This window comes from Mastigoproctus giganteus, chromosome 7, assembly GCF_048544385.1.
Source record: "Mastigoproctus giganteus isolate SK-2022 chromosome 7, ASM4854438v1, whole genome shotgun sequence".
Taxonomy (NCBI): domain Eukaryota; kingdom Metazoa; phylum Arthropoda; class Arachnida; order Uropygi; family Thelyphonidae; genus Mastigoproctus; species Mastigoproctus giganteus.
The window spans coordinates 147,746,848-147,773,320 of NC_143581.1; the positions used below are offsets into that span (position 1 = coordinate 147,746,848).

Consider the following 26,473-nt stretch of genomic DNA (forward strand, 5'->3'; position numbering starts at 1 on the left):
TCAACATCAGTTTAAAATTAATAAGCGATAGTTAAAGGCCAAGTAACTTAGTATTCCAAGTAACACAGTATTCCAAATGTAGTTTTACAATTGCCTTATACAGTGGGATTATGACCTCTCCAGGAATAAATCATCGATAAGACACCATGGGCTTTCCTGACTGCCTGTTTACATTGTTCAGAAAACTTCATATCTGCCCATATAGTAAGTCCCAGATACCTTTCCTTCTCCACTGTTTTTAATTCAACCCCACCAAGTGTATAATTTATTTCTGGGTTGCTATTCCCCAACCTTGCATTTAGCATTATTAAACCTAGCTGCCACTTCTCTGATCATCTTTGAAGTCTGTTCAAGTTATCCTGAAGGAGCACTGCTTGGTACTGATCATTAATGACTCTGCCAATCTTCATGTTATCTGCAAATTTTGACATCATGCCTTTTATTCCTGTGTCGATGTCATTTATGAAAATGAGGAACAACAGTGGTCTGATCCTTGAGGAACTCCACTCCTGATGTTACTCAAATCTAAAGGATATCTGTTAATCACAACCCTCTGCCTTCTGTCCTGCAGCCACCCAGCAATCCATCTTAGAATTTTACCAGTAATCCCAACGTGTTCATGCTTATAGAGTAACCTCTATAGGTTAGAGGAATTATTCCCTAAATCCAGCTCATGAGCCTCTCTTTCTCTATGTGCCATGTCCGTTAAGGACGTTGGTGATCATGGCCTTCCACAGCTCTCGATCTTTTACTGTTCTCAGCAGGTCTAGACTCTGTACATTCATCCAATTGGTCAGACTACTAATATAGTTTATTCTTTGTTTTCCTCTACTTTGCTTTCCATTCACCTTGCCTGTCATGATGATCTCCTCCAAACCTTCCTTCCTCATGATGTGCCCAAAATATTTCAGCTGCTTTTCTCTTATGTTCCTCAGTAATGATCTTTGCGTTCCTGCTCATTGTAGTACCTCTACATTTGTGGTATGTTCAGTCCAGGATATTCTGAGCATCCGTCTATAAAACCATATTTCTGTTGCCTCCAAATGCTTTGCCATTTCTTGGGAGAATGTCCAGTATTCACTTCCGTATGTAAAGACAGGTATAACATAACAGTTCAAAATTCTGTTTTTCATTTTCATTGACAACTTCCTATCTTTTAGTATGTTTCCCAGTTTCTAAAATGTGGCCTTGGCCATACAAATCCATCTTTTGATTTCATTATCTGATCGTCCATCTCATGTAACACAACTCCCTACATAATTGTGTTTCTTTACTTGTCTTATGATGTTGTTCCCTATTTTTAGTATGCAATTTGGGCACAATTTTCTTTTTGCTGAAAAGTATGCGCTGTTTTTTTAATGTTTATTGTTAAGCCTTTCCTTCTACCTTGTTCCACTACTTTTTCTAGAAGTTCCTGTAGTTCTTCTGTCTTGGCAATGAGAGTGATATTGTCTGCATATCTGATGTTGTTTACATTTTGTCTGCCAAATGCAAATCCTCCAATTCCATGTGTTCCTCTCATAATTTCCTCGCTGTAGAGGTTGAATAGGTCCGGAGAGCAAACACAGCCCTGTCTTACACCCCTCAGAATTCTTATGTTTTCACCCCTGTCTTTTCCAGTTCTCAGGCTGGCTGTTTGTTCTCAGTATAAGTTCCTGAATATCCTTATATGTTTCCTGTCTATGTCTAAACAATCTAGAATGTTGAAGAGTTCTTCATGTTTCACCCTGTCGAATGCCTTCATAAGATCAATGAAACACATAAACAGGTCTCTCTGCATTTCAATAGCCCTCTCCGACATTATCCTTATCAGGAAGGTAGCATTTCTTGTTCCAGTATTTTGCATAAATCCATATTGTTCTTCTCCTATCTCCAGCCTTATTTTATTCCTTATCCTCATCAATATTACTCTTAGAAGAATTTTAGTAATATTACTAGCTCATGAGTAACTATGTCAAAATAGCCTACTAAGTTAGTTAAGCATGATTTACCCTTAACAAACCATGTTGTGTGTCTTTCAGAATGCCATATCTATCTAAATGTCCCTGAATTTCTCTCTTAATCATTGTCTTTAAGATTTTTTCTACCACTGAAGTCAGACTAACTAGTCCATAGTTACCAACTTCACTCTTAGAACCACTTTTATATATTAGCGATTCACTGGCACTTCTCCAATCCTAAGGAATCTTCCCTGAGTCCAAAGATGCCCTCATAATTAATCTTAATGGTTCAGTACACTTCCTTGTGCTCTGCCTCAAAACTACAGGGTGTATGCCAACAACTCCAGGAGCCTAACTTGCATCTATGCTCAAACGTTTTTCTAATAAACAATGATCTGTAATTATGACATTACTAATAACATATGGCTCAGTCTCACTTGCATAGCCTCTTCTCAGCATGAAGGGCTTTTTTTTGTCAGTAAAGACCAATGCAAGGTACCTATTCAATTCATCGGCAACATCAGCTGGGTTATCTAAGACTTTCCCACACCCAGTGCATAGGTGTCTGATCTCATTAGCTTTCTTCTTTGTTGTATTCACATATATGAAAAATTTCTTGTCCTCATTCTTTGCTCTCTTAGCCAATGCTTTCTCTGCAGCCTTGGCTTCCCTGACCTTATTTGTGGTATTATTACAGATCACCTTATACCTGTTGTAGGCTTCAGTACTTTTCATCACTTTGTAACTCTCATGCTATCTTTTTCTGCTCTGTTTGACCAACCAGCTCTGCAGTCATCAATTTTGGCCTCCTCCTGCAATATTTTCTTAAAGGTATGTATGCATTCATGGCTTTTGTGTTTTTGCTTTAAAAGTATTCCATAATTCAAATGTATTCACCATCCCTCGGTACTCCTCCCAGTTCACAGATGTCGTATAGCAACTTAAACTGTCAGAGTCCCCTCTTCTGAAGTTAAAACCCATGCCTTTACCTTTAACTACTGCAACTATAGTCAAGTTTAGGCTGCATCAATGACTTTAAGCAAACAAAACACCTGTCTGCACTGCAAGATGTGTAAGAAATGGAACAAAAAATGTTTATGCTTGTCATATATTTTGTCAGTCTATAGTTTATGTGCTGAGGTCAGTGACCACCTCTGCTGTACAGGTATTAAGTGCTTTTACTGAAATGTGTAATTAAATCGGAATCCTTACTGGACAACCTTATATAGCCATCTATATTTATGCCACACTGGGAGAGCTTCTGTGATGTCCACCCCAGAGCTAGCCAACCATTTAGCATTTGGATCTGAGATGTTAGCAATTTTCATTTGACAGTTGATCATGTACCACCTTCTCCTATGAATCCTCTTCCATTTTGGAAGATCTACTTTTCAGTTTGTGATGAAAAATTATCCGGATAGTTAATGACAGTCATCAGGGGGAGCTAATGCAACAAGATCTAGAAAAATTATGCAGATAGGCTGAAAAGTGGCAACTGAAGTTTAATATTGACAAATGCAAGGTACTGCAGTAAGCAGTAATTCCAGAATAAAATAACGACTACATGGTATCACACTCAAGGTAGTGGAGAATGAAAAAGACCTAGGAGGCTTTGTGTATTTGGACATGAAGCTGAACAGTGTAGTGCAGACAGGATGCTAAGATTGCTCATGGGGTTTTGTCAGTAATATATAGGAATTTTGCAAGCAGGGATAAGGAGGTGATTATTTCATTGTATAAGGTGGTTAGGCTGCATCTTGAATGCTGTATACAGGTCTACAAATCTCATTTTAGGAAGGCTGTGGATTTGTCGGAATGGGCAGAGAAGGGCAACAAGGTTAGTCAAGGACACAAAAGAGGTAGGTACCCTTGCCATAAAATTCACTTTTGGAAATTTCATCATCTGGAAACTAGGAACCTGTGAGGAGACCTGATTGAAATGTTTAAGGCCTTAAATGGATTGAGTAAATTAAATGCAGGTGGTATCCTAACTCTCGTTGAGACAACACACAAAAGGGGCATAAACTGAAAAAGGATAGATGTGTGTGAAAATTTCCTTTCAACCAGAGAGTGATCGATTGTTGGAATAAACTTCCATCTGGTTTTGAAGAGGCTGATAGCTTGAATAAATTTAAGGAAGAATTAGATAAATTATTAGAGCGAATGGACAGATCAAATGGATAGTTTTTTTTTTTTTTTTAATTGTTTAAATGATACAAGGAAGCAAGCTATATAAGCTTTTGCTTCCTTGTATCCAGCAAAAGATTCAAAAATCATAAACAGCTATTGTCTTTTAGTGGTTACCAACTGCTTTTCAAGATCCTGGAAAGAATGGTTAGTGTTTGCTTTGTATCTGGAAGCAAATGGCTTCTTTCCAGGGAACATTATGGCTTCTGAAGGAACAGGTCAACAGTTGATCATTTAATAAGACTGGGAACATCTCTCTAAGTTTCCCTCAAACATTGAGTACTTGGTGTGGTTTTCTTTGATGTGGAAAAATCATATAACACAGCTTTTAGATTTGAATTTTAATAATCCATTATCTTTATATCAAATCAGTCATTCCAATTTTATATGAGATTCTCTCTCTCTTTCTCTCAGCCATTTTACCAAGAGGAGGGATTTCCCCAAAGGATCAGTTCTTAGTGTTGTACTTCTTTGCCATTAGAATTAATTCTATTACTGAAAAACTTCCAACTGCAAATAGTCCCCATTCTGTTGATAATGTAATTATTTTTTGCAGTTATGAAACATGAGGGTCATCAAAAGATGCAGGCCACTGACAATCTCACCTTTTACCAAATGGTAATGGTTTCAGGTTTTCATCTCAAAAGACTATTTGCACACACCTTTGTCATAAGTTTATCCTGAACCAGAACTAAAGCTCAGACAAAGTAGCATTCCAATAGCACCCAATACAAAATTTCTAGATCTTTATTTGATAAAAAGTTGATATTCCACCAACACATCTGTCATATGTGGACAAAGTGCATTGAGGGACTTGCCTCCTGCATGCCATCTCATCTAGCAGTTGGGAGCAGATGCTGCTCTGGACCTTTCCTCTATCATGAACTTGCCTGCTGCCAACTATATTATGGATCTCAGGTGTACAGATCAGATAGAAACAGTGCACTTAGTTGGCTAGACACAGTCCACCATTTTTGAATTTTCAAAATCTCTAAACTTTGCTGAAATGCATATGATATTATACTTTTAATTCTTAACTGTTGTATTTTATATATATATATATATATATATATATATATATATATATATATACCTTTCAACAAAGTTGGGAAAAAATTCAGGAATAGGTCACCAAAAACTTTTACTGTTTATTTGAATTTCATTATCTGGTCTGGTCTGGTCTTTGTTGCTATGAACCAGAAAAACTTAAACCGAGCCAAACCAAAGATAAAATTGAATGTTGAAAGAGAGAACAGAGGTTTATATTAGTATTCAATTCAGCAAAAATGGACAATTAGTTGCAGACAAAAGATACCTACTTCATAACAGAAGCCTCTTGCAAGAATTCAATTCTTTCTCGTAAAGAAGCTGATTCGTTGACAGTCTGCAGCAAGAATGGAAGGAAAATATTGTTAATATACATAAATGTAATAAGAACTAATTAATAAAAACTAATAAGTAGTAGATATAGATAGGTAATCAACAATGACCTAATAGGCATTAATTCTGCAATTTAATAGCACTAGTAGTGGCCACCTCACAGGTGCTCCTTGAAAATAATGTTCCTGCATTAATCAGTGATTAAAAATATGAAATATTTTCTATCTTCCTAAATATAGTCAAGCTTTTACTGCAGTAATTTCTGTAATGATTTTCTTAGAGAAATTAGGTGTCAGAACTTGACAAGTGCCCCACCATCATTTTTACAACTATTTAGATTTTGCTTGAAGAATAGCTTGAAATGAAATGAAATCTTGAAGGTTTCAGGTTACTTGTTTTTCCTCTTTCACTAAGTCAATCTACTATCTAATCCCAGATTTTTTTTGAAAGGTTTATTCTTGTTTTCAAAGAATAAAGATGATAACACAAAACCCAGTATTTTCTCAAAATGGCTGCTACTCTGTGGGAAGCAACATATATAATTTCAAATTTTGCATGCTATGAAGGGTGCCAAATTTGAAATAAACCTGAAAATGAAAGTAACTAATAGTATCAGATGCACATAATAACTTTGTTTTAATTATTTAATAATATTTATATACATAATAGAGGGGAACAGGTATTCAGTGTGTTATCAGACACTCAGTCTAAAACACTGATGGATCCAATATCTTTCTATTACAGAAGATTTAGGAGAAGTCCAGTTGGCCTGCCTCCCTAAAATCCACTCATGCACACCTTCTTGATGGTAAGCCCTGTTACGTCACTTAGGTGGCAACGAACGTGTAGAGTGGTTCTCTTCAAAACGCCTGGTCAGCGTGAAGAGGAAAAGAAAAAACCCTCCAGCATATGACAGCACGACGAAACAAATGGCCCTCAGTCCCCAGCAGCTTTCATTCCCCCTCTTATGGCAGCGAGAGGATCAGAGTGGAAGCAGAGGGTGCTAAGAATCTGTGGGTACGACCAGGCTGCCATGCACAGAAACTGTACTTGGCCTGTTACAACGTAAGATCACTCATTGGTGAAGACAGGATATTAGAGCTGGAAAAGGAATTACAAAATGTGAATTGGAATATCATCGGTTTGGCTGAAACAAGAAGAAGAAATGAATCACTTATAAGTTTATCAAGTGGAAATCTGCTGTACACCAATGGAACATTTTGGAATTCGAAAGTACATCACCAAGGGTGTCAAGACTAATACTCAAGATTTCTTGAGTATTAGTCTAATAAGCAATATAGAGGTACAAGCTAAAGGTTATAATGATTTATGCACCAACATCGAGCCATGATAATGAAGAGGTTGAAGAAATGTACACCGAAATTGAGAGTCTTCTAGATGAGCAGAAAACCCACTACACTATTATTATGGGGGACTTCAATGCTAAGGTTGGAAAAGGCCAAAACAGTGCAGAAAGGGGAACTATAGGAAATTTTGGAATTGGTGAAAGAGGTGAAAGACTTGTGGAATTTGCAGAATCTCAAGAATTGTCAGTAATGAACACTTTTTTCAAGAAAAGGGTGAACAGAAAGTGGACATGGACGAGTCCAAATGGATTAACAACTAATGAAATCAACTTCATCCTCATTAACAGAAGATATATCGTGAATGATGTTACATTCCTGAATAAGGTAAATGTTGGAAGTGATCACAGAATGGTAAGATGTACATTTGATATAGACGTAGGAAAGGAAAGGAAAAAACTGACTCGAGTAAATAATAAAAAGGTCTATGAGATAACAGAAGAGGAGAAAAAGCAGTATGTACTGGAACTTAAGAACAAGTTTGAGCTTTTGCAGACTGCTCAGGACCAAGATATCGACGAGGAATATTACAACTTTCTGAAAGTCATAAAGCCCAAGAAACCTATAGGGAAAAAGAAATCCAAAGAAGAAAAAATTAGTTAAGAAACACTTGTTATGATGAACCGAAGGTGACAAATGAAGAGCAAGATAAACACTGACAAGGAGAAAATTGAGTATATTGAGTTATGCAACGCCATTAGAAAGAGACTCAGAGAGGACATAAGAAGATTTAACACAAGAAAAGTAGAACAAGCATTATGAAAGAAAGGACTTAAATCAACGTCCATGAGCAGTAATACGGAAAGACAAATGATACTGAAACTGAAGAATAGCAATGGTGTACAAATTTGTACTTATAAATAGCAGAGAAGGCATAATTCAAATAGCAGAAGACTACTATAGAGAATTATACATATAGCAACAACACATACGACAAAACCGATATTCTTCCTGATGAGGTAGAACATGCGTTGAAGAAAATGAAGAATCAGAAAGCCCCGGGGGAAGATGAAGTTACTGTAGAGTGGTTAAAATTGGGAGGAAGAGACATAACACAAAAACTGGCAAGGCTCTTCACAAAATGCATTAGAAAAGGTGTGACGCGTAAGCAGTGGAATAATGCAATCATAGTTTTGCTGCATAAGAAAGGAGATAAATCAGAAATTGGAAATTATAGACCAATTAGCTTGTTATCCCGCATCTACAAGCTGTTCACAAGGGTCATTACTAACAGATTAGAAAGAATACTTGATGAGAATCAACCGAAAGAGCAAGCTGGCTTTAGGACAGGATTCTCAACCATGGATCACCTTCACGTAATATCATAGCTAATGGAGAAAGCAAATGAATATAAAACACCATTATGCCTGGCATTTGTGGATTATGAAAAGGCATTTGGCTCCATACAACATGAGGCAATATTTCGGGCACTGGAAAGACAAGGCATAGATACCCCATATATTATGATTTTGAAGAAAATATATGAGAACGCTATCTCCTTTATTAGACTAGACAAAGACAGTAGGAAATTTAAAATCGAGAAATGAGTTTGACAAGGAGACACTATCTCCGAAGCTGTTTACTGCTTCCCTTGAGGAAGATTTCAGAAGATTAGACTGGTTGCAGAAAGGAGTCAATGTGAATGGAGAGTACCTAAACCATTTACGATTTGCAGATGACATTGTGGTCATAAGCCACGATCCCAAAGAATTGGAGGAAAATTTTAATCAGTTATGCAGAGTTAGTAAGGATTTTGGACTAAAGATGAATATGGCTAAAACAAAAGTAATGATGAACAAGTATGCCACAGAAAGGGACATAATGATTGAAGGAGCAGTAATTGAAAAGGTGGAGTCATATACTTATCTGGGACAAGTTATTAGCTGTAATAATGATAAAAGGCTGGAAGTCAAGAGAAGAATAAATTTTGGATGGATAGCATTCAGGAAATATAGTCACATACTGAAGAGCAATATCCCAGTTTTTCTGAAACGTAAAATAATGAACCAATGTATACTGCCCACCATGACTTATGGAAATGAAAATTGGGCACTCGCCAAAAGAATGGAAGAGAAGCTGAGAACTACACAGCGAAGAATGGAACGGATTATATTGGGAATCAGACTGTTAGATAAGAAGAGAAACACCTGGATTAGGCAGCAAACTCAAGTTAAAGGACATTCTTATCAAAACTAAAGAACTAAAATGGTCTTGGGCAGGGCACATAGCTCGAAGACATGATGACAGATGGACTAAGAAAATAACAGAATCGTACCCAAGAGGAGCTAGAAGAAAACCTGGAAGACAATGGCGGAGATGGATAGATGAAATTCATGAGTTTGTGGGTAGTAAATGGATAGCCATGGCACAAAACAGAAGGAACTGGAAAGTTGCTGGAGAGGCCTTCATCCTGCAGTGGATTGAAAATGGCTGATGATGATGATGATATACATAATAAGCAGAAATATAGTGCATGCACAGTTTGAAATGTCATGCACTTGACAATCTTTTAAATTGGAAAATAGAAGAGACAGTGATTTGCTGCTCTGTTTTTTGTCTAATACATATTTTGTTAAATTTTAGCAAAATTAATATATATATTTTTTGAAATTAAATAGTGTCAAACACACAGTTTGTCTTAAAATTTTAATATTTTTTTTAAAACTTAAAAAGTTACGTACAATAAACATTGCAATCCATTAAGAAAACATGAATTATTGGCACTGTTCAAGCAGAATTCAAAAAGAAAAAAAAAGTCACCAAACATTAAAAAGCAAATGAGCATCTGTCAGGTGTTCCACTACCAGTTTTGCTACAAATGGGGATGCCACCAATTTACTTTTAACAAGTAAAGATTAATGAAGCAAGAGAGAGAAAACGCATTAGTAAAAAAAAACCCAATAAACTAGATACTAGGGTGCCAAAATCTTACTCTTTAAATGCTTTAAGACTATACATCAGGCTCTTGATATACCTCTGTAATGTATATATCACTAAATGTTTAGTATACTCTATAATTCCAAAGTTGCCTAAGTTTCAATTATCTGAATATCACTGTCAGTTTTCACCTGGTTTGGAATTTTATCCAAAACATCCATTCTTCTGTAGTTTCTGAAAGTGTGGGTATGAGGTTTTAGGAGTCTCAAGGCATTTCACATGATTTAGCATGTTAAATGCCATGAGACACTTCATGTCTAAGCCTTTTTGGTTTAATGGGCCTTGCAATCTGCCTACCATGTCACCTGCAGTTTATCACTTTTAACTCCTTGAAATGGAACACAGTACTCACTGCACATTGTATTTATATGGATGCTTCAAGTAGGTAGCCTAGGAAATCCAAATATGACTTTATCTGGTAATTATGCGAAGCTATCTAATAGGTAACATAGATAAACAAGTCTTTTTCATTGGTAAAAAAAAAAATATGGAATAGATAGATCTTTAGACACCGATTACAAATCTATTTGATTTTCCTCTAGCATGTCTAGTTTTTGGTATTGGCAGACAATGTAAGGAAACAAGCTTATATAGCATCAGCAAAAAAAAAAAAAAAAAAAGAAAAACTACTGCTACCCACCCACCTCATCTGTCATTCCTTGTTAATATGTTGTCTAATTTTCCCTTAAATTTATTTAAGGTGCCAACTTCCACAACACCATATGAAACAATCAATCATTCTCTGGCTGAAACCAACATTTTGCATATCTATCCTACAGTAATCCTTTTTCAACTTAAATTTATGTCACCTTATATGTAAATGCTGAGCAACAGTTAGGATGCTATCAATATTGAGTGTACTCACCCATCTCAAACATTAAAGGCCTTAAACACTTCAACCAGGTTTCTTCACAGGTGCCTAGTCTCCAGACACTGTGATTTGCAGAAGTGACATCATTTATGGTAAGAGTACCCTTTTGTGTCCTTGACTAATCTTGTTGCTCTTCTCTGAACCCATTCCAACAGATTTACAGCCTTCCTAAAACAAGGATACTTTGTCAAGGCTTCCAGTCCTGTATGCAGTATTCAAGATCCAGCCTCACCATTTCCTTATACAATGGTTCTTCTGTCTGCTGGCAGAATTCCTGTATATTCTTAAGAGAAGCTCATTTGCTGTTCTAGCTGCCTGTCTAAGCCTTCTCTGACGACTTCATGCCAGACTGTACCATTACTTCCAGTTTATTTTCTTTATCCACTATCATGAGTGCAGTGCCACACAATTGGTAAGTTATGCTGGGATTACTGCTTCTAATATGCAGTACTTTGCATTTTTCAAGTTAAACTTCAACTGTCACTTCTCAGCCCATCTGGAAAATTTTTCTAGGTCTTGGTACAGCATCATACCCTGATTTCTGTCAATAACCACCCTGCAAACTGTGACATTAAAGTTGATGATGTAATTAATAAATATTGAAAACAAAGCTCCAGCACTGAACCCTGAGAGACTTCACTAATAACATTAGTCCAAGAGCAATACCCATTAATAACCACTTTGCCTTCTGACACTCAACCATTCCTTTACCCATTGCAGTCACACTGCTCCCATTTGTACAGCAGTCTTTCATGTGGAACAGTATTAAAAGCTTTGCTGATATCTAAGTATATGATGATAAAATAATTTTTGGAATCAAGTTCTATTGTTACTACATTCTAGTAGCCAATCAGATTGGTCAGGCAAGATCTTCCCTAGGACTGAATCCTAGGATGCTCTCATAATTATGGCTAAATGTTTACTTACCTCTGTAGCTGCTTCTTTAATAGAATTTGATACATTTCATCAGGCCTAGGTGCCTTTTTACTTTTAGCTTTAACAATTTCTCTTCCATTTGCCTCTCAGTTATCACAAAATCATTCAGCTGCCAATTATAAGTTAGTATACTTCTAGTATGCCCTTCCCTAAACACATCTTCATACATGAATGTAGATGCAAAATATTATTTGGTTTGTCAGCAACAAGAACAGGTTCATTAACAGTTATAACATTCATATCTGTGATAAGACTGAATAAGTGAACAATGAGGCTGATTATATCATTTGCATACTGTTCACTAACTTACATGAATATAATTATTATTTATCTATTATTATTGTTTATACATTCATAATTATTCAGTTTTATGACTATATATAGATCCTTGTTATTTCATAATTTATTTATTTGATTATAAATTGTTCCAGGAAATATCTGGTGTTTTACTGAAATGCATTCATCATTGTGTCTCAAAAGTGTAAAAATCACTCAAATAAATTGTGCTCCACACTGATCTTTCCTAACTAAATTACAACAAAATACAATCATGATGGTTATTTGGGAAATTTTACCAGTTATATTTTGGATGTCCTTTAAGTGACCAGAATAAGGCATGGGTACCACATGTTATTTATACTGCTTGTTTGAATGGATTACAAGTCTGGAAGCATAAAAAGAAAAAGTCAATGCCATTTGATATATATTCATTACATGGACTGAGCAAAAAAGACTGCAATGCTGTGTAACTAGATTCTCAGCAAAGAATAAGTACAAGATTGGTTATCCAAACCTGGATTCACTGATGAGGCTAGTCTCTCATGTTGACAGTATGCCAATTCCAGTACTTTAGAAGATGAAATGGAATGCAACAAAGGTACCACTAGTACAGACCTGAAAACTTGGGCTGATCCTGAGCACATACTTGATGATGAGACATTGGAGCTGGATCCGTTTACGCCAAATATGAGTTGAATAACCTCATTAAAGATCTAGCCCTATTCATAGATAAAACTGAACTTCCTGCCTTGAGGCTAAACCAGAAACACTTGGTTAAGAAGAACATCAGATTGTCTTTCTGTTGAAAAAGAAACCATGTTTTGGTGACATTCTTTACAGTAAACAGTCTACTCTGCTACTGCCATGATGTCCATGGAGTTTTTAGAATTGTCACAAGTACACATTACATACGAATGGTACCTTTTCATCAGCTCCTTGCAATGAAGTTTGAAAGCCATCCATTCTCATTACCCACCCTGTTCAGATAAAGGAAACATATTAAAATATGAAGACACTACTTGAAGCAATCCAGTACAGCAGTTATCAGTGGAATATCTTCAGTGACCTCAAAGTTATTGGTATGTTAATAATCATGGAAGGAGTGTTCACAAAATGCTGTTTTCTATGCCTATGGGAGAGCTGTTCTACCACAGACCATTACATCAAACATGACTGGCCTCAAAGAAGCACATATGACCTAGGAATAAGTAGTGTTCAGTATGTTCTATCAGTGGATGCAGTGAAAATTTTCCTTCCACCATTCCACATTAAACTTAGCCTAATGAAGAGTTTTACAAAAATGGTGGGCAAAAAGAATTTGAGAGTATTTCATTACTTAAGTGAGAAATTTACAAAGATCAATGATGAGAAAGTAAGGGAGGGAATTTTTGTGGAGCCTCAAATAAAAGAGTTTCTGTAGGATGAAAACTTTGAAAAATGCCTCAGTGTATTAGACCTAAAAACATGGCAGTCTTTCAAATGGCTTTGCAGAGACCTTTTGAGTAACCACAGAGTTGGGAACCTGCTTGGAGCAGATGGGATGTCAATGTTTCTGGAACTTTATTTCTTTTACAAACAAATTTTCATTTCTTGTATATGCATTCAGACTTCTTTCCTGAAAACCTTGGCACAGTGACAAACAGGGGCAGGGAGAGGGGAACAATTCCATCAAGACATTGTCAATGGAAAATAGCTACCACGATTAGTGGAATGAATGTATGTTAGCATTAGCATTAGTTGAGGCATGCACTGCAAGAAAGCAAGCTTATGCAGCTTCAGCCAAAAAAAAAAAAAAAAAAAACTCTCCCATTTTGCCCATCCATTCATTCAAAATACCTGTCCAGCTCAGTCTTAAATTTATTTAAGCTATCAACTTCCACAACAAAAGATGGAAGTCTGTACCAGCAATCAACTACCCGCTGGCTAAAGGCAAATTTCCACACATCTATTCTACAACTGTCTTTCCACAATTTGAATCTAAATCTATGCTCCCTCAGGGTTTTAATCTGAGCAAGAGAAAGAATCTCATCAGCATTGAGCTTGCTCAACCCATTCAAGGCCTTATACACCTCAATCAGATCACCTCGCCTCGTCTCCAGGTACTGCAATTTGCAGAACTTAAGCTGTTCTTGGTAAGAGCACCCCGTTCCCCTCACCAATCTTATTGCCTTTCTTTGTACTCATTCTAGCAACTCTACATCTACATGTTGGCTGGATGTTGTACTACGACATTTTGGACCAAAGGAAGTCATCCCCACAGCATTTTTAAATTGTATATATCTTTTTTACAATAGTGTATTGTCTCCGTAGCCGAGTGGTCAGGAGCGGGAGTGCAGTAGCACACGCTCTTTGAGTAGACCGGGGTTCAAGCCCCTGATTGCTGAATACGGTTGATCTGCCAACCCGCACTGGACCAGCGTGGCAGATTATGGTCCATTTCCCTCAGCATGAATTGTTGAGGAGGCTTCCGTCCTGCAGTGGGTTGATAATGGCTACACTTTACCTTTTTTATTGTATTATTTTAACTATGTATATAAAGTATATTAGGTTTAAACTGCAGAAGTGATAAGAATATAATTATAACCAGTCTTGTGTATTTTGTAAATTGTCTTAACTTGTGATCATATTATTAAAACTACATAAGCTAGAAAAAAAACCAAGAATCATATCTGAAATCAGTGTGCAAAACTTAGTTAGAAAAGCATCTTTACACTTCTGATGGAAGAAAAAAAAAAATCCTTCATTTTGGTGACCAGCATAATTAGGCAGACAATTAGATGAATTTTTTTTTGTATTATATTATAGAGGAAGAGGTATATGACAGTTTGAAAATGCAGTCAGTCAAATATAGTAAGGCATAATATTTAATACTTATAAAGAATGATGTCATGTAACAAAGTGAAAATTCTAAAATTTATATATAATATATTTCAAACAAAATAAAATATTCAAATTATGGTAGATTGATCAACAATTTAAATGAAAATTCTAAAAATAAAAATGGTATTACCCCATTCAAAGTCCCTGTAAAAACCTTTGGAGTTTGAAAGCTACCTGAGCAGAATAATCAACAGTTGAACCATTGATATCAAGTGGACCAATCTGATCCATCCCCTTTCTTCTAGAATTTACATAAGTAAAAAAGTCTTTCCTGTTTTTCTTTGCATCCTTTGCCAAAGATTCTCATAATCTGCCTTTGCTTGTCTAACCTCCTTTGTGACTTTATTACAGACTTGCATATATCTACAATAGCTTGAAGTGCTAGTAAAGACATCAAACGCAGATATTGTTGGGATATCAGAGAGATGGTGTCACACAGACATAAGTAGTTCAGAACTGGAATTTGGGGAGTACAATGTGTACAGAAAGGATAGACAGGACAGGATGGGAGGAGGGGATATTCTGTTAATTAAGAAACACATAAAATCTAAGGAAGTGTATCCAACTGATGTGAATGGACAATGCAATGTTGAGTCTGTTTGGTGTGATAAGCACTGGGAAAGGAAAAATGAGAGTAGGTGTGTATTATAGGCCTAATGAATCTGATGACAATAATGAGCAATTGTGCAGAGAAATAGAGTGGGCCAGTAAATTAGAGTGTCTTATAATGGGGGAATGATGTTACCAACAGCAAATTCAAAATGAGAAGCATTCAAGGAACTTGTCTTGGAAGCTACTAGGCTTTACATACCAACTAAGAAATATTGTTCAAGGTTTAGGCCTAAATGGATGTCAGATGAACTAATGAGACACATGGCAGAGAAGAAAAATGCATGGGATACATATAAATTAAAACGTGACTTAGAAGCCTATGATATATATACATAAGCTGGTCTGTAACCAAGTCACAAAGGAGGTTAGGCAGGCGAAGGCAGATTACGAGAAATCTTTGGTAAAGGATTCAAAGAAAAACAGCAAAGAGTTCTTTACTTATGTAAACTCTAGAAGGAAGGGGATGAATCAGATTGGTCCACTTGATATCGATGGTTCAACTGTTGATGATCCTGCTCAGGTAGCTAACAAACAAAATGAATATTTTGCATCGACATTCACACATGAGGAGTTATTCAGGGAGGGGAATGCTAGAGGTGTATTCAACTCTGGCAGTAAGCTAAATAATCTTGTAATAACTGAGAGTAAAGTGGAGGAGAAATTGTTGAAGATAAACACAAGAAAGGCACCTGGGGTGGATGGAATCTATCCAGTTATATTAAAGGAGGTGGCATAGGAAGTAAGCAAACTCTTAGCCATAATTATGAGAGCTTTCCTGGACTCAGGGGAGGTACCCATGGACTGGAGATGTGCAAATGTGACCCCAATCCACAAAGGAGGATCAAAGGGAGACACAGGTAATTACAGACCTGTTATTTTAATGTCTGTTCCAGGGAAATTAATGGAGGCACTGGTTAAAGAAGCATTGCAGGATCATCTAGACAAGACTTCAGTTATAGCTCAGACACAGCATGGGTTTGTTAAGGGGGAAGTCTTGTCTGACTAATTTGACTGGATACTATGATGTAGTCACAAAGGAACTAGATGCAAAAATAACTTTGATATCATATATTTGGATCTTAGATAAGCCTCTGATACTGTTGCACATTGAAGACTGCTGCACAAATTGGAGCAGTGTGGCATTGGAGGCAAATTGCTGCTATAGATAAAGGGATGGTTGAGTGGGAGAAGACAGAGAGTGGTAATCAACGGACACTGCTCTTCGTGGACTAATGTTATTAGTGCAGTTCCTCAGGGTTTAGTGTTGGGTCCATTGTTGTTTTCTGTATTTATAAATGATATTGATGATGGTATGTCAGGCTTAATGTCCAAGTTTGCAGACGATACGAAGGTTGGCAGGGTTGTTAATGACACTAATGACAGTACACTGCTGCAACAGGTTCTAGAAAAGTTGAGCAGATGGGCTGAGAGATGGCAAATGAAGTTTAACATTGACAAATGTAAAGTACTACATATGGGAAGCAGTAATCCCAGAGTAGCATATCAACTCTGTGGTACCACACTGACAGTGGTAGACAATGAAAAGGACCTGGGGGTAATTGTGCAGGCATATATGAAGTTTTCTGAGCAGTGCAGACGGTCTGCAAGAGTAGCTCATGGTGTTTTGTCAATGATATACAGGAATTTTTCTAGCAGGGATATGGAGGTGATTATCCCCTTGTATAAGGTAATGGTCAGGCCACACCTTGAGTACTGCGTACAGGTCTGGAGGCCTCATTTTAAGAATGATGTAGAGCTGTTGGAGTGAGTACAGAGAAGGGCAACAAGATTAGTGAATGGAACAAAGGGTTGCTCTTGTGAAGAAAGGCTTAAGTTTTGCAAATTACAGTGTCTGGAGACTAGGCACCTATGAGGTGATATGATTGAGGTGTATAAAGCCTTAAATGGTTTGAGCATGCTCAATGCGGATGGGATTCTTCCTCTTGCTCAGAATAATCACCTGAGATGGCATAAATTCTAATTGAGGCAAGATGGTTGTAGGATAGATGTGCTGAAGTTTGCCTGTCGCCAGTCGGTGGTTGATTGCTGGAACAAACTTGATAGCTTAAATAGATTCAAGGCAGAACTTGACAAACATTTGGAGCGAGTGGATGGGTGAAATAAGGGATTTTTTTTTTTTTGGCTGATGCTATATAAGCTTGCTTTCTTGCATTATGTGCCTTTGCTAATGCTAATAGGCTTCTCCGTTGCCTGATAATTTATATGAATCCATGCATTTTTCTTCTCTGTCACGAGTCTCATTAGTTCGTGTGATATCCATTTAGGCTTAAAACTTGAACAGTATTTCTTAGTTGGTATGAAAAGCCTAGTAGCTTCCAAGATTAATTCACTGGCTGCATTTCAGATGATGTTACCAACAGAAAATTCATTTAGAATTTTCTGTTGGTAACATCATCTGAATTCATTTAGAATTTTCTGTTGGTAACACCATCAGTTGGTCCCACTGTATAGAATTTAAAAACTATCTGAGACTACCATAGTCACCTTGAAAGCAAAAACCTTTCCCTTTACCCATGATGGTATTTACATCTTTAAATAAATTCCCCATCAGTACACTGTGATCACTGACATCTAGTGGTTCCTTTATCTGCAGATTCTTAATGCATGAATAATCACTGCTCATAATCAGATTAAGAATATTACTCCCTCTCGTTGCCTCTCGAACATGCTGCTGTAGAAAACAGTCATCTAATAAATCCACAAAAGTCTTGCTTGTGTGCAAGTGACCAATCCACAATCAGAATGTCTGATTTACTGGCCCACAATTTCTCTGCACAGTTGTTCATCATACTCATCAGAGTCATTAAGTGTATAACAAACTACTACCCTTATTTTTTCTTTTCCAGTGCTTATGTCACACCAAACTGACTCATCATTGCACTTGCCACCCATGTAAACCGGATGCACTGCCTTAGATTTTATGTGTTTCTTAAGTAACAGCATAACCCCTTCTCCCTTCCTATTCTGTTTGTCTTTTCTGTACACATTGTACTCTCAAAATTCAAATTCTGCATTCCTTATATTTGTGTGACACCACATCTCTGATATTCCAACAATATCCGCCTTTGATGTCTTGACCAGCACTTCAAATTGACATATACAAATTAATTAAACATATATAGAGACATATTTTTATATTTTTAAAACTTTACTTTCCTCTTTTGGTTTAGAGTGCTCTGTTAAGCAACACAAGCACTGTTTATACTTTACAAAATGCTGTCACCGAGCTTAAAGCCTCTACAACCAGTATCATTTTTGTAGAGCTTAAAGCCTCTACAAAAATGAAGTCAGTGTGTCCGCATTCATCAACCTCCTACAGTTTGCATGCATTTTCTTTATCTGTCACTGTGACCTTCAAAATAAGATGAAAGAGCTGCATAATGGTTGAGGAACTTTTCACCACTCTGTGCAGTGACAGCCAGCAGATCTGGCAGTGTTCAAGTATGTTCAGGTAATAGTAGTGGCATGTGATGCAAGAAAGCAAGTGTATGAGCTTATGCAGCATCAGCCAAAAAAAAAAAAATCACACCATTCCCTCCAAATGCCTGTCCAGTTCCTCCTTAAATTTATTTAACCTATCAACTTCCACAACGACATGGAAGTTTGTTCCAGCAATTAACCACCCGCTGGCTAAAGGCAAATTTCCGCACATCTATTCGCTGAGGTCTTCCACCTCAGCAAATAGCTAGAAATCCTTAAATTCTTTTCATCATTTAGCACTGTGCTCAAAATGGTAATAAATATCCACCAGAAGATGATCTACTGGCACACTCAGTTTCTTGATTCCATCTTGTGCACACTGAGATTAGCCAGGTTGAAAATGCACCCAGTACTGAAAACATCAGGATTTCTCTGCTTCCTCCTGGTCATCAGAGAGTTTGATATCCCTATCATGACATTACAACTATCATTGGCAAAGCCCATACAATTACTCTAAGGGATATTTAAACTTTTGAAAATATTGTCAATAACATGGAATATGGCTTCACTGGTTTCACTGCTGCATACTGGTATGTCCAGCAATCTTCTTCTGTGTTCCACACAATCTTCAAAAACTCTCACCATAATAGCTAATCATTTTTCAGTCTGTCATTTGATTCAATGATCATCAGTGAGAATGGATTCTCTCTGCACAGCTTGATAACTAGTTCTTTTGCAGGTGGAACCAAGCAGTTTTTAATATATAAGTGTTGTTTTGGTCTATTTTGACTGAATCTTTTTGGCAATAGCACTGTCAGGAAACATTACAGCTGCCAAGTCACAAAAGTAATCAGTTACTGAAGCAGATAAGTTGTGTTGGACAATGAAATTTTCAAATAAAACTTCAGCCCTAGTAATCATCTTCTTGCATTGGCTGAGCAGAGTATCTCTTGATGGATGCTCCCTTCTTTATTTCAAACATTTTTAATGCATTTTTGTCTTGAAGTGTTTTTTCAGGTTATATAAGTCTGAAGCCACTACTTTAATGTCTTTACTGCATATTTTGTAAAAAAGCATGGGTCAATCCTAATTAGTATACATCCACAATGCCAGGAAAGCATTTGAATCCAGTAAGCCTGAAACTTGCATGAGGCTCAGATTTGATGGAAGAAATACTTAGCATTAGCATTCGTACGATGCAAGAAAGCAAGCTTATATAGCAACAGCCAAAAAAAAAAAAAAAAAAAACCACCCTTCCCATTTCACCCATCCATTCACTCCAAATGTTTGCCTTAGTTATGCCTTGAACTTATTTACGTTGCTAACTTTCACCACAACAAATGGAAGTTTGTTCCAACCATCAATCACATGCTGGCTAAAGGCAAATTTCCACACATCTATTCTACAATTGTCTTTCCTCAATTTGAATTTATGCCCCCCTCAGGTGAGTAATCTGAGCAAGAAGAAGAATCCCATTAGCATTGAGCTTGCTCAATCCATTCAAGGCTTTATACACCTCAATTAGATCACCTCGCAGGTGCCTAGTCTCCAGAAGCTGCAATTTGCAGACTTAAGCCTTTCTTGGTAACACCAACCTTTTGTTCCCCTCACCAATCTCACTGCCCTTCTCTGTACTCTTTCCAGCAGTTCTACATCTTTCCTAAAATGAGGCCTCCAGACCTGTATACAGTACTCAAGGTGTGGCCTCACCATTGTCTTATACAAGGAGACAATAACCTCCTTATCCCTGCTAGCAAAATTTCTGTATATCATTGACAAGACACCATGAACTATTCTTGCAGCCTTTTTGCACTGCACAGAAAACTTCATATCTCACTGCATAATTACCCCCAGGTCCTTTTCATTCTCCACTACCCTGAGTATAGTACCATCCAGTTGATACGCTACACTCTGATTGCAGTAGTGTACTATCATTACTGTCATTAACAACCCTGCCAACCTTTGTATGGTCTGCAAACTTAGACATTAACCCTGATACATCTTAATCACGGCCTCTGTAGCCGAGTGGGCAGGAGCGGGAATGCAGTAGCACACGCTCTTTGAGTAGACCGGGGTTCAAGCCCCTGACTGCTGAATACGGTCGATCTGCCAACCCACACTGGACCAGCGTGGCAGATTATGGTCCATTTCCCTCAGCATGAATTGTTGAGGAGGCTTCCATCCTGCAGTGGGTTGATAATGGCTGCACTTTACTTTACTTTTACATCTTAATCAATATCAGTGATAAATAACAAAAACAACAATGGGCCCAACACCAAACTCTGGGGGACTCCACTAATAACATTAGTCCATGAAGAGCAATGTCCATTGATAACCACTCTCTGTCTTCTCCTGCTCAACCATTCTTTTACCCATTGTATCAACTTGCCCTTATACAATACTGCTCCAATCTTTGTACAGTAGTCTTCTATGTGCCACAGTATCAAAAGGTTTCCTAAAATTAAGTATATGATATCAAAATTATTCTTTGCATCTAATTCCTTTCGGACTACATCATGATATCCAATCAAATTTGTCAGACAAGACTTTCCCTTAACAAACCCATGCTGTGTCTGAATTATAATTGCAGTCTTGTCTAGATGATCCTGCATTGCTTCCTCAACCAGTGACTCCTTCCTTATGTTTGATTCCATTATTTTCCCTGGAACAGAAGTTAGGCTAACAGGTCTGTAATTACCCATGTCACCCTTTGATTCCTCTTTGTGAACTGGGGACAGATTTGCACATCTCCAGTCCATGGGGACCTCCCATGACTCTAAGGATGCTCTCATAATCATGGCTAAGGGTTTGCTTACTTCTCTTGATGCCTCCTTCATTATAACTGGATAGATTCCATCAGCACCAGGTGCTTTTTTTTATGTTTATCTTCAACAATTTCTCCTCCACTTCACTCTCAGTTATTACAAACTCACTTATCTCCCTGTTAGAGTTTGATAAACTTCTGGCATTCCACTCCTTGAATAACTTCTCATGTGTGAATGTGGACGCAAAATACTCATTCAGTTTATCAGCTACTTGAGCAGGATCATTAATAGTCGAACCATCTATGTTAAGTGGACCAATCTGATTCATCCCCTTCGTTCTAGAGTTTATGTAATAAAGAACTCTTTGCTGTTTTTCTTTGTGCCCTTTGCCAAAGATTTCTCGTAATCTGCCTTTGCCTGCCTAACCTCCTTTGTGACTTGATTACAGACTAGCTTATATCTGCCATAGGTTTCTGTGTCGCCTGATAATTTATATGCATCCCATGCATTTTTCTTCTCTGCCATGAGTCGCATTAATTCATCTGATATCCATTTAGGCTTGAACAGTATTTCTTAGTTGGTACGAAAAGCATAGTACCCTCCAAGATTAAGTCCCTGATGGCTTCCCATTTGGAATTCATGGTTGGTAATGACATCAGTTGATCCCACTGTATAGAATTTAAAAACTGTCTGAGACCACTGTAGTTACCTTTACAAAAGCAAAAACCCTTCCCCTTACCCCTGATGGTAGTTACATCTTTAAGTAAATCCCACATCAGTACACTGTGATCACTGCCACCTAGTGGTTCCTTTATCTGCAGATTCTTAACACATGAAGAATCACTGCTCATAATTAGATCAAGAGAATTATTCCCTTTGGTTGCCTCTCGAACATGTTGCTGTAGAAAACAGTCATCCAATAAATCTACAAAATAAATATAAATCTTCTAGTTTCTGGAAAGTTTAAACTTTCCAGAATCTAGAAGGGATAACAATATTTTTAAAAATCAGTTCTATGAATTGATTTGATTTATACACGTATAAATCAAAATAACATGATACCTAATTTCTGATCAATTAACTATTAAAATTATAAAAATAATGATTGTAGTACGATTGATATTAGAACATTTTTCAATTTCATTTTTGTTCACTTAGTATTTTGGCACCTGAATAAGTTCAAAGATAGATACTTGAAACAAAACAATTAATTATTATATAAATAATTGCTGTTAATCCTGAATTGGTAAATAATTTATTAAAAACAATATATTTACTATTTATTAAATGTTAAAAAAAATATATATATATATATATTTTTTTTTTAACATAGAAGTTGGGTGAGAATTTGAATTTGTGAATGGTGGTTATACCATTGTGACTGTCCCCTCCTGCGTTAAGTGCATGAACATATAAAACATTTAAGGAAACATGTATTGGCTAGTAATATTTAATGCATAAAATAAGGAAAACTTACTAAACAAGAAATTAGTCTCTAGTAATAATAAGAGAGAGTGTCAGAGTTCTGATAAATCATAAGGTAAACAATCAATGAAAAGTGCGGGTTATGAGATGTCTACACACGAAGCATGATACAGTAAACAAAGTTAAACTTGTGGCAAAAGTACTGGTTATGAGAATATTTTGATTAGCTGTTTCAGGCGACCTGAACTTGGTAAAATTTTGTTAAAAAAAAAAAAATAGATTTCCGAGATTTAAAGAAAAAAAAATTTTTTAAATGGGGGAAGAAACACAAATCTGCAAAAATTCAGCAAGTATATTTAGTCAATTTTGAGTGGATTAAAAGAAACATAAAAAACAAGTGTATGGCCATACACAGAAGAAAACGACAAAAAAAAACATACAAATGCTGCCAAACCATTCAGGTTGATAGGTATGCAAAACACTTCTCATGCTGTTTGCTATTCTTGAGATACAGCTTACAGCTCTCGCTGTGGTGCCATGTAGACATTCAAGTAGATGGTCTAGAAGTATTATCTTATACTACTGTTATACTGTTTTTCTTTATAAGCTGATATAACTATTGTTTTTTTTATTGGTCCTTGAGGCTGTCGCAGACATTCTCTTAGATATGCCAAACTGCGCTTGCTATCTGGAAGTTTAAAATGCTACTGAAACTGATATTTGGGTGACACTAAAGTCACATGGACTTAATTTTGGCAAAGTCCCGTCGATCTCTGACAGCCAGAACCTCTGCTTCCACCTTCATGATGGTGGGCTGTTAGTAACTCTGGGTACAATCCCCCATGTGCAAGTCCTGAAACACAGCACCTGGGTGTGACCACCCAGGTGCGAACCAACTTAAGTAGTGTGTTATGTGAGGGGCATAGTCGAGGCCACGTTATATCAAGGAGCTGGGTATATTCTTAACATGTGTATGCCATATCCAAAAATTTCATTACTTCATACATGTCCCTCCCCACCTTTTCTTACTGTTGAATACACCATGAATTGTTAAACTAATAGAACAAACATATCGGTGAAAAGACCTAAAACTCAAAAACACTTTCTTGTTCATTTCACAAATATACATGGTCTCTGTTCTATTTTCATTGATGTCCATTTGCACTTACAGTCTACCAAACCCCATGTACCTTTCTGACAGAACCCAGTTATCAGTTGATTCAACCACTGCTTATTTAAGCTGTCCAAATCATTTGCTGTATGATTCCTTTCCCGTCAAAGGTGGTACTTGTGCATATGGCAGTTCAGATATTCCCTGTCAGAGAATTAAGAATTAGGAATCTCCTCTTTTCGATTTTCTCTGGCTTAAATCTCTCTACCAGTTTCTCTCTAGCCGAGTGGGTAAAGTACCTGCTTGGCAACCCAAAGGTCGCGGGTTCGATTCCCGCCTCGGGCTTGGATCAAAGTACTGCAAAAACCTTGGGAGGTGCAATATGGCCACAGAAGCCAATGCGCCAACAACTACCAAATCAAAAAAAAAAAAAAAAAAAAAAATCAGTTTCTCTCGAATTCATCTGTTGCCTCTATGTTTCTCCCAACTCTACTAATCACTTCAAACTGTTTGATTTCCTCTCTTTGAAACTTCACTTTCTCCAGTCCAACTTTCATAAGAGTGATGTAATTTTCCTTGGCGATTTTAATGTTCACAACTCCAGCTGGCTTCCATTTTCTAGTCACATGAACCTAGCTGGTCAAGATTCTGATGCTTTTGCAATTACTACTGACCTCGAAACAGTTTGTTCATTTACCTACCAGAATACCAGACAGCTCTAACAATGCAGCCAACATGCTTGATGTTTTTCTCACAAACAACCTTTCTAAGTACTGGGAAAACAAAAATGAGCGTAGGAGTGTGTTATTAGACAAATGACTGTGATGAGTACAGTGAACAACTATACAGAGAAATATAGTGGGACAGTAAATCAGAATTTCTTATAATGGGGGATTTTAACTTCCCAGATATTGACTGGAACTTGTGGGTTGGTCACTTGCACACTAGCAAGACTTTTGTGGATTTAATAGATGATTTCTTTCTACAGCAGCATGTTTGAGAGGCAACCAGAGGAAGCCATATGCTTTATCTGATTAGCAGCAGTGATTATTCATGCATTAAGAACTTATAGATAAAGGAACCACTAGATGATAGTGATCACAGTTTGCTGATGTAGTATTTACTTAAAGATGTGATTACCATCAGGGATAAAGGAAAGGGTTTTTGCTTTCGTAAAGTTGACTACAGTGGTCTCAGAGATTTTTTAAATTCTATACAGTGGGACCAACTAATGATGTTACCAATAGCAAATTTTAAATGGGAATTATGCAAGGAATTAATCTTGGAAGCTACTAGACTTATCATACCAACTGAAAAATACTGTTCAAGGTTTAGGCAGGAATGGATGTCAGATGAAATAATAAGACTCGTGGCAGAGAAGAAAAATGCATGGTATGTATATAAATTTTCAGGCGACACAGAAACCTATGGTAGATATAAGCTAGTCTGTAATCAAGTCACAAAGTAGGTTAAGCAGCAAAGGCAGATTACAAGAAATCTTTGGCAAAAGATGCAAAGACTTCTTTACTTATATCAACTCTAGAAGGAACGGGATGAATCAGATTGGTCCAATTGATAATGATGGTTTGACTATTGATGATCCTGCTCAGATAGCCGAAAAACTGAATGAGTATTTTGCATCTACATTCACACATGATAAATTCTGTTGAGAAGTGGAGAACAGAAGCTTATTAAATTCTAACAGGGAGTTAAATGATTTTGTAATAACTGAGAGCAAAGTGAAGGAGAAATTGTTGAAGTGAGACATATGGAAGACACTGGGGATGGATGGGATCTATCTAGTTGTATTAAAAGAGGCAGCAAAGGAAGTAAGCAAACCCTTAGCCATAATTATTAAAGCATTGTTGGACTCATGGAGGTCCCCATGAACTGGAGATGTGCAAATGTATCTCCAATTCACAAAGGGGTATCAAAAGGTTAAATGAGTAATTACAGACCTATTAGTTTAACTTTTGCTCCGGGGAAAATAATGGAGTCACTGGTTAAAGAAGCATTGCAGGATCATCTAGACAAGACTGCAGTAATAATTCAGACAAATCATGGGTTTGTTAAGGGAAAGTCTTGTCTGACCAGTCTGACTGGGGCACCGCCATAGCCAGGTGGGCAGGAGCAGCAGTGCTTAGCACATACTTTTTGATTAGACCGTGTTTTGAGCCCATGATCCACCAAATACGGAGGAGGCGGAAAGGCCAGGGAATGACCATTACATATCCCCGAGCAATATGGCCTTAGTTGCTAATGCTCCTAAAAAAAAAAAAAAAAACCAAATAACAACAACAACAACAGTCTGACTGGATACTATGATGTGGTCACAAAGGAACTGG

The 26,473-nt window shown here is 37.0% G+C and overlaps 1 protein-coding gene across 1 annotated transcript in view; it reads right to left on the bottom strand.

Annotated features, from left to right (window-relative positions):
- The window catches only part of LOC150083254 (insulin-like peptide receptor), a 503,669-nt gene that overhangs the window by 99,032 nt on the left and 378,164 nt on the right, over positions 1-26,473 (bottom strand). Inside the window, exon 20 of the mRNA XM_090378451.1 lies at positions 5,447-5,511. Coding sequence (XP_090234577.1) covers positions 5,447-5,511 — 65 coding nt within the window. The remainder of the gene's footprint in view (positions 1-5,446; positions 5,512-26,473) is intronic.